Source organism: Onthophagus taurus, chromosome 8 (genome assembly GCF_036711975.1).
Source record: "Onthophagus taurus isolate NC chromosome 8, IU_Otau_3.0, whole genome shotgun sequence".
NCBI classification, from domain to species: domain Eukaryota; kingdom Metazoa; phylum Arthropoda; class Insecta; order Coleoptera; family Scarabaeidae; genus Onthophagus; species Onthophagus taurus.
Genome location: NC_091973.1, coordinates 2,816,964 through 2,829,689, shown reverse-complemented (window position 1 = coordinate 2,829,689; position 12,726 = coordinate 2,816,964). Strand labels below are relative to the sequence as shown.

General features: G+C 33.5%; 2 protein-coding genes across 12 annotated transcripts; both read right to left on the bottom strand.

The window, feature by feature from the left end:
* Positions 1 to 319: 319 nt before the first annotated feature.
* LOC111425529 (Kruppel-like factor 1) lies at positions 320 to 1,514 on the bottom strand. The gene has a single exon (XM_023059621.2). It carries the CDS (start codon positions 1,292 to 1,294, stop codon positions 374 to 376), a length of 921 nt encoding a protein of 306 aa, XP_022915389.2. The 5' UTR covers positions 1,295 to 1,514; the 3' UTR covers positions 320 to 373.
* A 389-nt stretch (positions 1,515 to 1,903) lies between these two features.
* LOC111425176 (calcium-dependent secretion activator 1) lies at positions 1,904 to 12,152 on the bottom strand. 11 transcript variants are annotated; one of them, XM_023058995.2, is made up of 24 exons: positions 12,056 to 12,152; positions 11,900 to 12,000; positions 11,156 to 11,280; positions 10,612 to 11,004; positions 10,262 to 10,517; positions 10,033 to 10,184; positions 9,890 to 9,970; positions 9,663 to 9,832; positions 9,503 to 9,596; positions 9,168 to 9,434; positions 8,834 to 9,116; positions 8,686 to 8,712; positions 8,433 to 8,618; positions 8,246 to 8,382; positions 7,998 to 8,185; positions 7,814 to 7,927; positions 7,327 to 7,514; positions 7,163 to 7,275; positions 6,785 to 6,928; positions 5,961 to 6,117; positions 5,760 to 5,901; positions 5,233 to 5,542; positions 4,672 to 5,183; positions 1,904 to 4,266 (listed from the first exon to the last, which is right to left on the bottom strand). In XM_023058995.2, exons 3-24 carry the CDS (start codon positions 11,249 to 11,251, stop codon positions 4,080 to 4,082), a joined length of 4,197 nt encoding a protein of 1,398 aa, XP_022914763.1. In that variant the 5' UTR covers positions 11,252 to 11,280; positions 11,900 to 12,000; positions 12,056 to 12,152; the 3' UTR covers positions 1,904 to 4,079. The 11 variants fall into 11 exon arrangements, with proteins under 11 accessions (XP_022914763.1, XP_022914756.1, XP_022914760.1 ...); XM_023058988.2 differs by having other exon boundaries at positions 9,503 to 9,832; XM_023058992.2 differs by having other exon boundaries at positions 5,775 to 5,901; positions 9,503 to 9,832.
* Positions 12,153 to 12,726: the final 574 nt, after the last annotated feature.

Here is a 12,726-nt window from a genome sequence, read left to right as displayed (position 1 = left end):
TGGTGACGGTAGTCTCTGTGTAGGAACATTGTATTTATCCTCTATTCCAACGTTTCCTTTGTAACATGCCATTTCTCAAATATATCTTTTGCACAGAAATTTTTTGTTTCATTTAAAACTAAATTTTTTTTACATAGGTAATAAGACAAGTTACAACCACCCTATATACACTAATAGTGCCTAGAACTAGAAACATGGGTTTATGCAACTTAAAGGATGCATGAAAAACAACAAGAAAATAAGATATAATCTCGGCTGAGAAAATAAATTCTTAAATTAATTCTAATTTTGGGGAGGTTATAATTAAATGATATGGAAGTAAATGTTATAAATTTTAATAAATTTCGTTATTAATAATAAATGTTTGTATTATCTAATTTTTAACAACTCTTTTTTTGATGTAATAATCACCAAATTGTGCCATTTTTTTACGATGAACTTTAACATGTTTGGCCAAATGGTCGGATCGGGCGAAGGCTTTCTCACAAAGTTCACACTTATAAGGTTTTATTCCCGAATGCGATCGTTTATGGCGAGCCAATTCGTCGGATCTCGAAAACTTCCAATTACAATTTTGCCAGTTACAAGCAAACGGTTTTTCCCCTGAATGTCTTCTTAAATGAGCTTTTAAATGTGATGACTTCGCGTAAACTTTTTCACAACTCCTTTCCGGGCATGGAAAGTATTTATCTTCATCGTTTCTCCTTTGAGCATAATCATGACTTAATAAAGGATCGATTCGTTTAGTATAAACATTTTTAATTTCTTCTTTTTTGTTATTTTTTGGATTAAATGTACTTTCAAAAAGTAACGATCTTCTTCTGCGATTTTTTTCTTCGCAAATATGAGGGAATAAATTAATTAAGTCAGACGAAGTAATTAAATTATCTTTGATTGAGTTGTCTTTAATTTGAAAATCTTGATTTTGAACATCTTCCATTTGCATGTTTTCAATTTGTATGTGTTTGTCGTCTTGATTATTTGCAAATGTTTCGAAATGGTGTCCAAAAAGTTGATCGATATCGATATTTTCGTACGAATTAAAATCCATATCAACAATAGTTTCCGGGTTAAAAAAATTAATATCATTTTGAAAAAGATTATGATCTATCGATTGAAGTTCTTGGCATTCTTGAACTGTGTTGTTTAAACTTACGGGTTGTTCTGGGAAGATAAGTTCGTTTTGGAAGTCAAAGTCGTCGAAAATCCCGTTATTTTTGTTCTCATTGTTGTTGATTTCACTGAATAATAATTCGTTTTGTAGTAACTGAATTAAACAATCGTCTGGTGGCATGGTTAAGTGACGAACTGAATACGCACTGAAGTAAAAACGATGAAAAAACGCGTTGATGATTGAACCCTTTGGGGATTTCTATTAAAACTGTTTCGTATCAAGCGTTCACTAGCACAAAAGTTATCGATATATATTGCGTTTCATTACTCAAGGGACTTTAGTACTCAATACATGGTTGAAAAAATTCTTTTTAACTCTACGTGGCGTTGTAGAGACGTGGAGGATGTTGCGTTCGTTTAAAAAAAACTGTAACGAAGATTCCAGGAAATAGTTGATAATGAAATAGATTAAAATTCTGTATGAACTCAACGGAAAGAAATTATTTCAAAGAAACTTCATTGAGAAAAAATTCAAAAAAATCACTTGAAAATTTCAAAAAATTATTTTCATAACTTTAAATACTAGTGATTTTGCGAAAAGCCGGATATCCGGCATTATATGGTTATAATATTGCCACATTATTGCGATATTTGAATAAAAATGAAATTAATAAGAAAGCTCCTTAAAATCTAATGTACTTACCTTTAATCGGAATGATTAAATTGAAATTCTTTTTGATTTTTCATGGTGAGATGAATGAGGAAAATATAAAATGAAGAACTAAATTGGTACATTTTAAAACAATTTATTTTTCGATAAGTATAAGTTAAGAGTTCAACATAACAATATTATCCGACCTCTGTTAGGTGTTTTTAGAGGCTAAATAGTATATAGAATTTGCTTGAATAATCACAGGCCTCTTCGCTATAAACGGTAAGTTCTGCCATATATAAACCGTTTCTTTAATTTAATTATTTTTATTTAATTGTAAGTGTTTTATTTCCTTTTAATGTTAAATTCGGCGTAAAAGAACTGAATGAATTATTTAAAGTTAGATGTATTAAACGTTTGAGTTGACTAGATATTGATTAATCTCTGCTATATTAAAAAGTTATCTAAAATATTTATTTGGTATATTTAGCGAACAAGTCAATAAGGTCTGAAAGTGACAACTTAGTTATTAGGACTTATTTGCAATTGTATTATTAGAAATATTTTCTGTTTTTAAACTTTCAAATTTTTTTAACATTTTTATATAAATAGGCTAAATAGGTAGAACCTTGTTGAATTTTATCTTATTTTTTTTATTTCATCTCCTTTCTAGTTGCTAGTTTATCGAAAACTATATTTACACATTTAACAAATCAATTGATTAGGATCAAAAATTCGATTCGACCAATACTTTTTCAATTTCAATTTTTTTTTCATTACCGATTTTTTAATCTATGCTAGCACATAATGAACGTCATCGTAATTTGTACTTATATCAGAAATGTAACTTCGCTGATTTCTAATTTTTTATTGTTTAAGGATTTTTTTAACGCATTTAAGAAGATTTTTCGTTAGAGCATGCAGCAAATACATTAACTATTATTATCAATATCAAGTTATCGTTGTTTGCCATTTTTTTATATCATACAATACTACAATAGCCGAGATAAACAATATCCAGGAATCTCATACAATAATCGCTTGTGATTCAAGTAATTCATACTCAACTTATAACGGAACATTTTTACGTTATGTTTTACTTCTTGTTTTGTTTTTTTAAGTTTCATCATAATTTGTTATTGTTTCCTTTTGCGGTGTTTTGTATTTTATTAGCTTTATTTTGAGAACACATATACATATATATCCTTTTCTCCGTTTTCAGAAATCAACATAGCATCCTATACAATTCTGTTCATTTTTTTTTTTTAGATAATTTATAGCACTATAAATATAACATTCGTATTAACATAGGCTCCGTTATGATATGGTGATTACTATTTTATTTTTGATAATAAATACATCAATATGTAACATACATGCATTCTTTTTCTAATTTATTTTGCGATTTCTGAAAAGGAGGACTCAATCGATTTTTATATATATAGATCATCGAGGTTTTATGATTTTTTTTTAATTTTAAATTAAGATTATCCGAAAAACTCAGAGATAATATAAATCCTCGATGATGTAGATTTAATTTACAGTAGAGAGTTTGCTAAATTTAAATAATATTTTTTTAATTAAATAAATATAATATATATTTGGTAATAAAGCAAACGTCTCTACCATAAACAAAAATCTTTTATTGTTCGTATTGTGTTAGAATAGTAAGTACATCGGACGACGATTTGATAAAATAAATTATTTATTAGATAATTAGATAAATGTGTAGTTACCGATGAAGGCCATTGGTTATCACACCTAGTCTAGACGTTTATTTATTTCTTGTGAATACTCCTTGGTAGCTTTATTTTAGTTATTTATTTCTTTTTCATTGGAGCTTATTTGTATATGACATATTATTGCTATGTGCTATGGTAACGATTTAAACGCGAATCACCTGATATGCTTTTTATTTATTATTTTCAATTATTTCGGTTTGTTTTTATAAATAGGAACCGTATTCACGCTCCGACTTTTTATCGTTCAATTCCGATGTATTTACTACAATAATCGTATAGGCATAAATGTATTTTTTAATTAAAAGAATCTGGTGATTTTAATGAAATATAAATAGAACGGATTCTAAAGACACACACAAAAAAAATTGCTTCGAACTTATTTCATTTCATAAATAATGTCTTATAGTTATATCTTATCTTTCGGTATCCGTTTGTATGTCAGAAAATATAAGCATTTCATTTTTTATTTAGTTACGCCCCCGAAGAAGTATCTGCAACTATCCGGCAACTTAGCGATGTTTTTTTTGTTACGTGTATATTAGAAAATATAAAGCTTCTCCTATCGCAAGAGTTTAGAACCAGCTTGGGCCGCTCCCAAATTTCGTCGTTAATCCTCCGATTCCTTTTCCGAAGATATTACCAACTTTCCCAGCCACCATCGTACCAATATTTGCTACGTAATTACCATCTTCACTTAAACTTTCCATAATATTTCCTTTTGATCTACTCCTTGCATCACCATCATCATCCAAAGCATCTCTATAAATTTCATTAATACTTAATGTATAAATTTTTTTTAATTAGCTTTATTAATTAGGTATTTATAAAAAAGCAAATCAATTTAATTATAGAGTTCTCGGCTTAAACATGGAAAGACATACACTGTGTTAATTAATTATCATATTCAACGTCATCATTGTAAGTATGCAACCCAATTTAATTTGTTTGCCGAACATCTGAAAGACACTTTTACATCAGACAGTCCAACAACAATGCGTAATAGTAATAAAGTAATCAGCAGAGTAATAAAAAAATATGCTTAGCTAATATAAATATATAATAAAATAATAAAATATGCTTTTTCCAATTTTGGGTTGATATGGTATTAATTGTAGCACCTCAATAATAATATTTCTCAATAAAACTTGAAAAAAATTATCTTACCCTTCGGCTTGACCCATTGTAAGAGCACAGGTGGCTTCTTCAGTTTGCATTCTTTGGGCGATTGTTTGATAAGCTTTTGAATTTAATTTATCTTCCATGACGCCCTGCAGTTCGAAGTCCGAGTAGACCTTTTTGACTATATGGGCAAGGCACGTGCATTGGTAAGGATGTAAGGTGTGATCGAGTCGCTCTGAGAGCCAGTTGCACAGCATATTGATTTGAGCAGTGTACCACTGCTCGAAGAAGTTGAGTATCCAAAGTTCGTCGGTGACCTTTCCGCGGATTTGGTCCATGCAGTTCCTGGTAAAGTTGACGTAACCTTGACCCATGTCTTTACCCGAACCGGAAACGTTTGTGAAACTCAAAATAGAACCGATTAAGCTTCCTTCGTCGTATCTGGATAGTTTTGAAAGAGAGGCCTCTAAGACGGACATTAATTTGCTTATCATTCCCTGGTTCATGCTCGCTAAAGTTTTATCGATTTGGTCATCGATTTTTGTGTGGTATTGATGCTAAAAATTTACTGTCAAATTTAAATTCTTTTTAATTTAATAAACTTACGACATCAATACCATCAACTGCGCAAAGCTTGAAAGATTGATTTTTAGCATCTAAGATAACATTAACCATTGCGCACATTTCCGATGGAATAACATAATCCGTTGATATGAAGGTGACGGTTTTCTTTAGCCATTGTTGGAAAGCACTCTCAGTTCTTTGAATGCAAGACTCAATCATATCGCAAGCCATTAACTTCAATCTTTGTTCGAGATGTTGACGGAACTCGGCATCTGGCCAATGAAGATCTCTTATAAAAGACTGCAAAGCGTCCAATTTCCAGAAGAGATCCTCCGAAGTCGCACATCCATTGCTGGAAAAAAAACATTTTTCTAAAAGATTTCAAGCGTTTATTTTCGGGTGGCAATTGAAGATCACATTGATTATAAATCTACTTCATACATATATAATATATATACAGAAATAAGCCACATCATCTCCTAAATCATCTAGTACAGCCTATACCGTTTCATCTAAACTGATGGCTAATGAAGATGCAGCTATGTCCAAGTCATCTAAGGCATGCTCACCCTTTCACTTCCCACCTTTCCTTTTCGAATCCTTTGTGGATACTCTGCGCGATCGATGACTCCATCAAGTCGACGTATCTCACTACTAGAGGTGCGAAGGTATCTCTCAGGTGTTGATGGAATCGGCCATTTTTCAAGTTGTCTTAAAAAAAATAAAATAATTGATTTTTTTTTGTCGGAATTTATTTGATTCAAATTTACCATCAGCTCTTAAATAATCGTTCAAGATTTGGAATAACGGAAACGAATCCCAGGTATCCGGCGATTGCTCCGCTAAAATTCTATCCATATCTTCAGCGAATAACGACCAAAATATTTCAGCGTGTTCTACTAATAAATCGCTGAACCAGGCGAAGGCCTAAATAAGATTTCCTGTTATTTTAAGCTTCAATTTGTATTCAATCTGAATGAAATGAAAATGTATTAAAAAAATGTCCAAATCAAATTTTTACCCATGATTTTCACACGTCGGTAACAAACATGCACGTCATTTCAGGCGCTGACTGAAAGAACAACGTAGAAAAAGTAGGCACGTTCTATAGGCGACAGTCTTAATGCGAGCATCGGTGGAGTGACTTGCAAGAGAAGACTATACACACCAAAATTCAAGCATAGGGTTTCATCATATATATATTTTTTTTTTTTGATGATCTGACATTTAAAGCAATAGATACGAGATAGATATGGAAAGGGGCTAGCTTAAGAAAACAAGCGTTCGTTTTATATTATAAAAATTTCTACCTTACAAAAATTTAGTCAGTTAGACAAATCGTTTAGAGATGACTATATACAAAAAAAATGATTTATTTTAACACTCGACGCGTTATGGGATATCAGTCGGCACCTGCTTACATAATTTTATTTTAATCACGTTTATTTATAATACGAATATGAAAGATGGTTGAAAACCACGTTTTTATCGACAGTGATAAGAAAATTTGTTTTTCAAAAATCGTGTTAACTAAGAATGAATTTCTTTCCACTGTCGTTCGCGTATTAAGAAAGAAAGAGATAGTAGTACGTGCCGTCAGGTCTGGTGGAGTGTAAGTGGCATGCTGTGGCATGCAATAGCGATACACAGAACTTTGCTGCTTGGCCTCTCGGACTGGAGTGCCCGTGTTCGAACTTGACTGTTGTATAGCCAGTGGCCGATCAGCCTTTCGCAGCTGCTACACATGTACACATAGAATTACATACATACATTAATATATCATTTTTCTGTTTGGATCATGTTTCAAAAATTTGATCAACAATTCGTTTTAAGAATTCATTCCTTTTGAAAAATAATCCATAATAAATATGCGAAGGAACTGTCATAGACTTCATGTTAAAGATAAAGAAAACATTGATTACACGCAATCTCTAGGATCAACCTCATTTAAAAGGTTGAGATCGCTTTTTACCTCCGCGTAATGTTCTTCGTTTTGTTGAAGCAAATCAACGCACAACTCTGCAAGATGGATGAGATTATCCAATTTTTTATTAGGCGCAACTATCGTTTCACTTCTCAAATCTTCTGAAAAAAATCTTTAATCGTTTCGATTTAGTTCATTCTAAATCTAATTACCTTCAATTTTTGCTTCCGCCGATAACCTCGTGTAATTCACCAAGGCAGCTTTTTCCAAACTCCTCTTGATCATTGCTCTTACTTCTTCTGGTGGTACTGGCGTTACGATATCTTTCATAAGAACTCTTTCTAATAGAGAAAGAGTTGCTTTTAATGCACCTTCTGGACGACCAAATGGAAAACAATACCTAAACAACATATTTATATATAAATGTATACAGATTCTAGCTGTCACAGCAGATATCCTGATTATTGTTGCTATCTATCACATTATGTATTTATACAAATAATGTGAATTTGTAATAAAATTAGTCGAGATATCTGTTTTGACAACTAAAATCAAACATACTGTATATGTAGAAATTTTCAAACTTATATTCCAAGAAATGGATAATTTGAAAACTGCAAATATTGTTTTCTCAAAAATTAAAACTTCATTTTGAATTAAAATAGAATAAGATGGTGATAAATAAAACTTAAAAATTACCTAAAATCAGTTATTTGGTGTTCAAGAAGAACTCTTAATCGTTCCTTGATATCCCTGAATTTTTCCTTTTCTTCGGAAGTAACGCTTCCTACGCCATCTGGTCTGAAGTCATTACTGTTAGTATTATGTGTAGGTTATTATTCTTTTCATTTCCTACTTAGAGCTACCGATCGACATTACATACCTGTTACCATGAACGTGGCTCGCGCAAAATGCAAAACTGTAATGTATTAATGTTGGATCTATCATTACATTTTTTTCGGCTCTATCCAGCAAATCCGAAAGGTAACAAAGGTGTCTATAGCATCCTCTTACACCGTATCTAGCACAATATTCATCTAAAACGAATACTTGTCCAGGACTGAACCACCCCTATAAGCACAAAAAAAGATGTTAATTAATTTAGTGTGTGATGTAAAATAATTCTTTTACCAATGAAGAATAAGGATCGTTTAATCGATACTCCAAAGTAAGATTTTGCAAAAGTTTGAATAAAGATGCATGATCAAACGTGCAAGGATCCGCTGATATAAAATCTTCCATACCATGTTTTCTCGCTCTATCAGCATCTAAACAATTATTAAATTAATACATTAATAGCCAAATTTTTTTTTCTTACCTTGTATTTTGGATATAGTTGAATTTTTATCTTGAAGAGTTATGGGTGGTGTTGGTTTATGCGATTGACCAGTTGCCCTGTACATCGCGGTTACCCATAACTGACATTCACCTTCATCGTCGCTGGCATACAAGACACTATCACCTTCTCTAACTGCATTGAAAAAGAATCGACCACCCTCCAAATCTAGAAAATCCAAGATTGAGCTGGTTGCGTCCCAACGGAGGCAAATTAATATGTTGAAGTAACTTACGCTTACCCATTCCGACCATTAAGTTTGCTTGAAAATTCAGTCATTTCACTGTAGATTTTGTGTCAAAGCGAAAATTATAACGAAAAACAACTTTTTATATTAATTTCAAAAAAGTTGTTTTTGTTGAACTAATTATTCTAAGACTTACCACTAGCTGCTTCTATGTAATCAACGGTGTAACCATCCAACTGCATCATTTCCGATGGTTCTGACTTCTTTTCTTTGTAGCTGCACATAGCGAACGTGTATTGTGAGACTTGGACGAGAACGAAGTATCTTTTTTTCCATTTTTTCCAAACGGATTTTCCCAACGCATAAAGGTACCCACAATGTTTCATGTTTAACGGTTTATCCATTCTACAGGCGATTTTTATTTTCAAATCTTGATCTGGTAAGTTTTTAGCAACGGTCATTTTATGCCATTCGGGTGCCTAAAATGAATTAAGTTACATTTTTGATATGAATGTTTATTAATTAATTACCTTAGAAGATAGAGGAGTTGGTTTTAGTACAACCTTTCCTAGTTCCTTATCTTCTAAAGCCAACATTCCGGGGTTTTCGGTGTAAAGTTTAACTTTGACAAATGGTAATGGATGCGTGGTGCAAAAGTCGCCCTGAGTATCCCACATGGGTTTTGAAGCTTCTGCTTGATCGGTTTGAAGCTTCTCGCCATTTTCCACTTCCATGGTGCAGTAAACTATGCGATTTGGGGCTAAAGATTTTAAGCCTTTCACCTCCATTACAACGACCTGAAATTGTTATATGAAAGAGGATGTGTTGTTTGATTTGGTGAGTGGATGAAAGCTTTTGAGAATACCTCGAGCTGAAAGGTGAGCACAACGTCAAGTTTAGTTAGTTGCGTATCGCTATCAGCGGAATCTCCTTCTAATTTTGCTAAAGATCCCTGGGATCTAAAAGAAGTAACATAGTTCATCAAAAGGTGCTTCACAGTATAGGGTTTATTATGGTTGTGCAACCTGTGGTTATAGCGCTTTAGTTTTTGCAAGCTGTATTTTGAGTCCATCGATCCTTTCGATACGGGTAGCGCTTCTAAATTGGCCATAAGTAGATTTATCGAGGACTTTAACTCTTCTATATACAAAGATTCCATCTCTTTAAGGACGAATCGCGGCATGAGGCGTCGGTTCTAAAATTCGTTTCGTACATTTTCGTTTTTTTGTTATAGCGATGAAGATTTTAATACCTTCTCCATATCGTTCACTCTCTGCATCCTGCCGTCGAGTTCGCGCCGGATCGCTGCCGCTTGTTCATCCGCCGAATCCAACTAAAACGTTACAATTAATCGTATTACGCCCTTTGCGTTAACCTGAGTTACTTCTTTGATACCATCAGTGCATTAAATAGCAATTGGTGTTCAAATTTCTTCACTCCCAAAATCTGCTGGAACATATCATAGAGCTGTTCTTTTGACAAAATCAGTTCCGCGTTCAACGATTGTTGCTGGTTCCTGGATGGCCGTTTATCTTCGTCTCCCAATCCTGCTCAACCCCGAAACAAAACAAAAAAGAAAACACCATTTGAATCCATCCGTTGATTAATCTCAAATCATGTCTACCTTTCAAAATACAATCAAACTTAGCCATCCACGACGTGAACACAGTTTCTTTGCTTAGACCTTCCATTTCTGGCAATGATCTGACGCGTTTTTCGATGTTATTCCTGAACACTTCGCGAAAATCATATTGCGAACAGGCACCAGACTGCACCATTTTCACTACCCTTTCAGACTTCAGAAAAACGTCGTAATAACTTTGAACGGCATTTTGAAAGGCCTCATCCGCCATTATCTGCGTTTCTCCTTTCAAGAAACTCTAAACGAATCCAAAAACAAATCAATCGAGATTTTTTTCTTAAATCTTCTATTTGTACTTTCATTGAAGACCTATATCCTAAAAATATTCTTACTTGAAATCTTGCGGTGATCGTTTCGAGTTGGTGTTTGGTAATCTTCGTCTGCCTCCTGGTGAGGTCCGTCGGCTGTTTCGCATTGAATGGGTACGCGATGCATCTTGAAATGAAGACGTAAAGTTGCAGGCGCCTCTTCCTTTCCTCTTCTTCGCGTTCCTGCTTTTCCTGCAGGTCAACCTCCGTCTTCTCTGAGGCCACTGATGGTGAAGGACTGGTCGGTCTTGGAAGTGAGTTCGCCCGCGATGAACCTACGCTATGATTCAACGTTTCTACGGATACAGCACTTGAAGGTGATAGCGATCTCGACAATGTCGCAGGGTTATTGGGGACTTCTAAGTTTCCGCTGCCCGATTCCGATTGGCTATGATGGTGATATGGTGAAGACTCCGCCTGGCGCAGAAAAAAGATAACAAAATTGATTGCGAAAACCTAACCTCGTTTCAACTTTGATAACACATATAGATACGGTGGGCTAATCTAAAATTTTCCACCTATTTATTTATAAAAGATTAATTAAAAAGATAACGTCAAAAAAACTTACGGGGTGATGATGATGCGATCCATGATGATGACCACTCGGATGATGGGTTAAATGTTCCTCCTCGCTATCCTCTTCAGATGATGACGGGTCGATCATCTTATCCTAACCAGTCTGAGCACGTCAACCTGCACACAAATTACCGGAAACGGGAAGACCGTTTTTAATCTTTTCGAAAGCAGCTCGGTAGGGAGCTTTGACGCACTGCGCGCTTTCAGGCCAACGATGTTTTGCCGTGTGGACTAAATTCATTAACGCACTTTCAGACCAATCGGTGAGCTTTCAGGGAGCTTGCGCTTTCGGGTTGCCGTTCATCGGAAAATGATCGCACGCTCCCCACTACCACACTGAAAGCTCGACGGGAATGTTGTTTAAAAGTTAATGTTCAATTTTCTTTGAAATAAAACGAACGAAATACAATAAAATTAAAAAAAATCTAGTATATAATACAGTACATTAAAAAAATACTTTTCTTTTACGATTTTTTTATGGCTTCTATTCTCCAAGGACAAGACAAAGAACACTGTATTAAAAAAAACTTCACCACATCTTTCGAATTTATTAAGTATCTCCACTTTGTAAAATCGATCAAATTTCGTTTAATAAAATGAATAAAAAAATGTAACAAAGGGGTGCGAAAATAGTATTGATCGTCCTTACAAAGTGAAGACGGCAAGGTACGACAAACAAAAGACGACGATTATTTTTCGAAACCTTTTTAAACCCTTATACTCTTATCTCACCCACTTTTAAAATCTAGAAGCATCAGCTGCTATCCCATCGCTCGAAGATACTTTAACATCAGTCAACAGACTGCATGCATGCCAATCGTTCCAATCTCGATAAAGCTGGGTTAAAAAATGATCAAAAGAAATTGAAAAATTCTTAAGTATTGATTCTTACCTCCGATTCGTTGGCCTTATAACACGTCCCACACTATTTTTTGTAGTTTCAGCTTGAAATTCTTTCGTCGACGACCAGATATCGACTGTTAACCCAACGAGGAGGCATGAAATTTCAGGCGAAACAAATCATTAGATCAGGGAGACATGCGCGTGGAGATCCTTATTACTTTGAATCTTTACGCGTGGGTGTTTATGAAAACTCTTTCATTTTGTCCACAATGTTGTTATTATCTTTTTTTTTAACTCTGCATATTTAATTATTAAGACTTTATTAATACAAATTTAAAATATCGTATCTCAAAAACGAATTGAGATATCGTTATGAAATAAAAAACAATTTAAAGCAAATTTCTTTGGTGTTTAATGTTTTGAAGATCATTTCTTGGAAACTTCAAATTTTTGAGTTATAATTTTTTGAACTCAACCTTGCTTAATTTTAATCAAAAATCTTAGGAGTATATCTCAAAAACTAATTGAGATATCGTTATAAAATAAAAAACAATTTAAAGCAAATTTCTTTGGTGTTTAATGTTTTGAAGATCATTTCTTGGAAACTTCAAATTTTGGAGTTATGATTTTTTGAACTCAACCTTGCTTAATTTTAAACAAAAATCTTAGGATAATTAATTTTGTGTATCTCAAAAACTAATTGAGATATCATTATGAAAT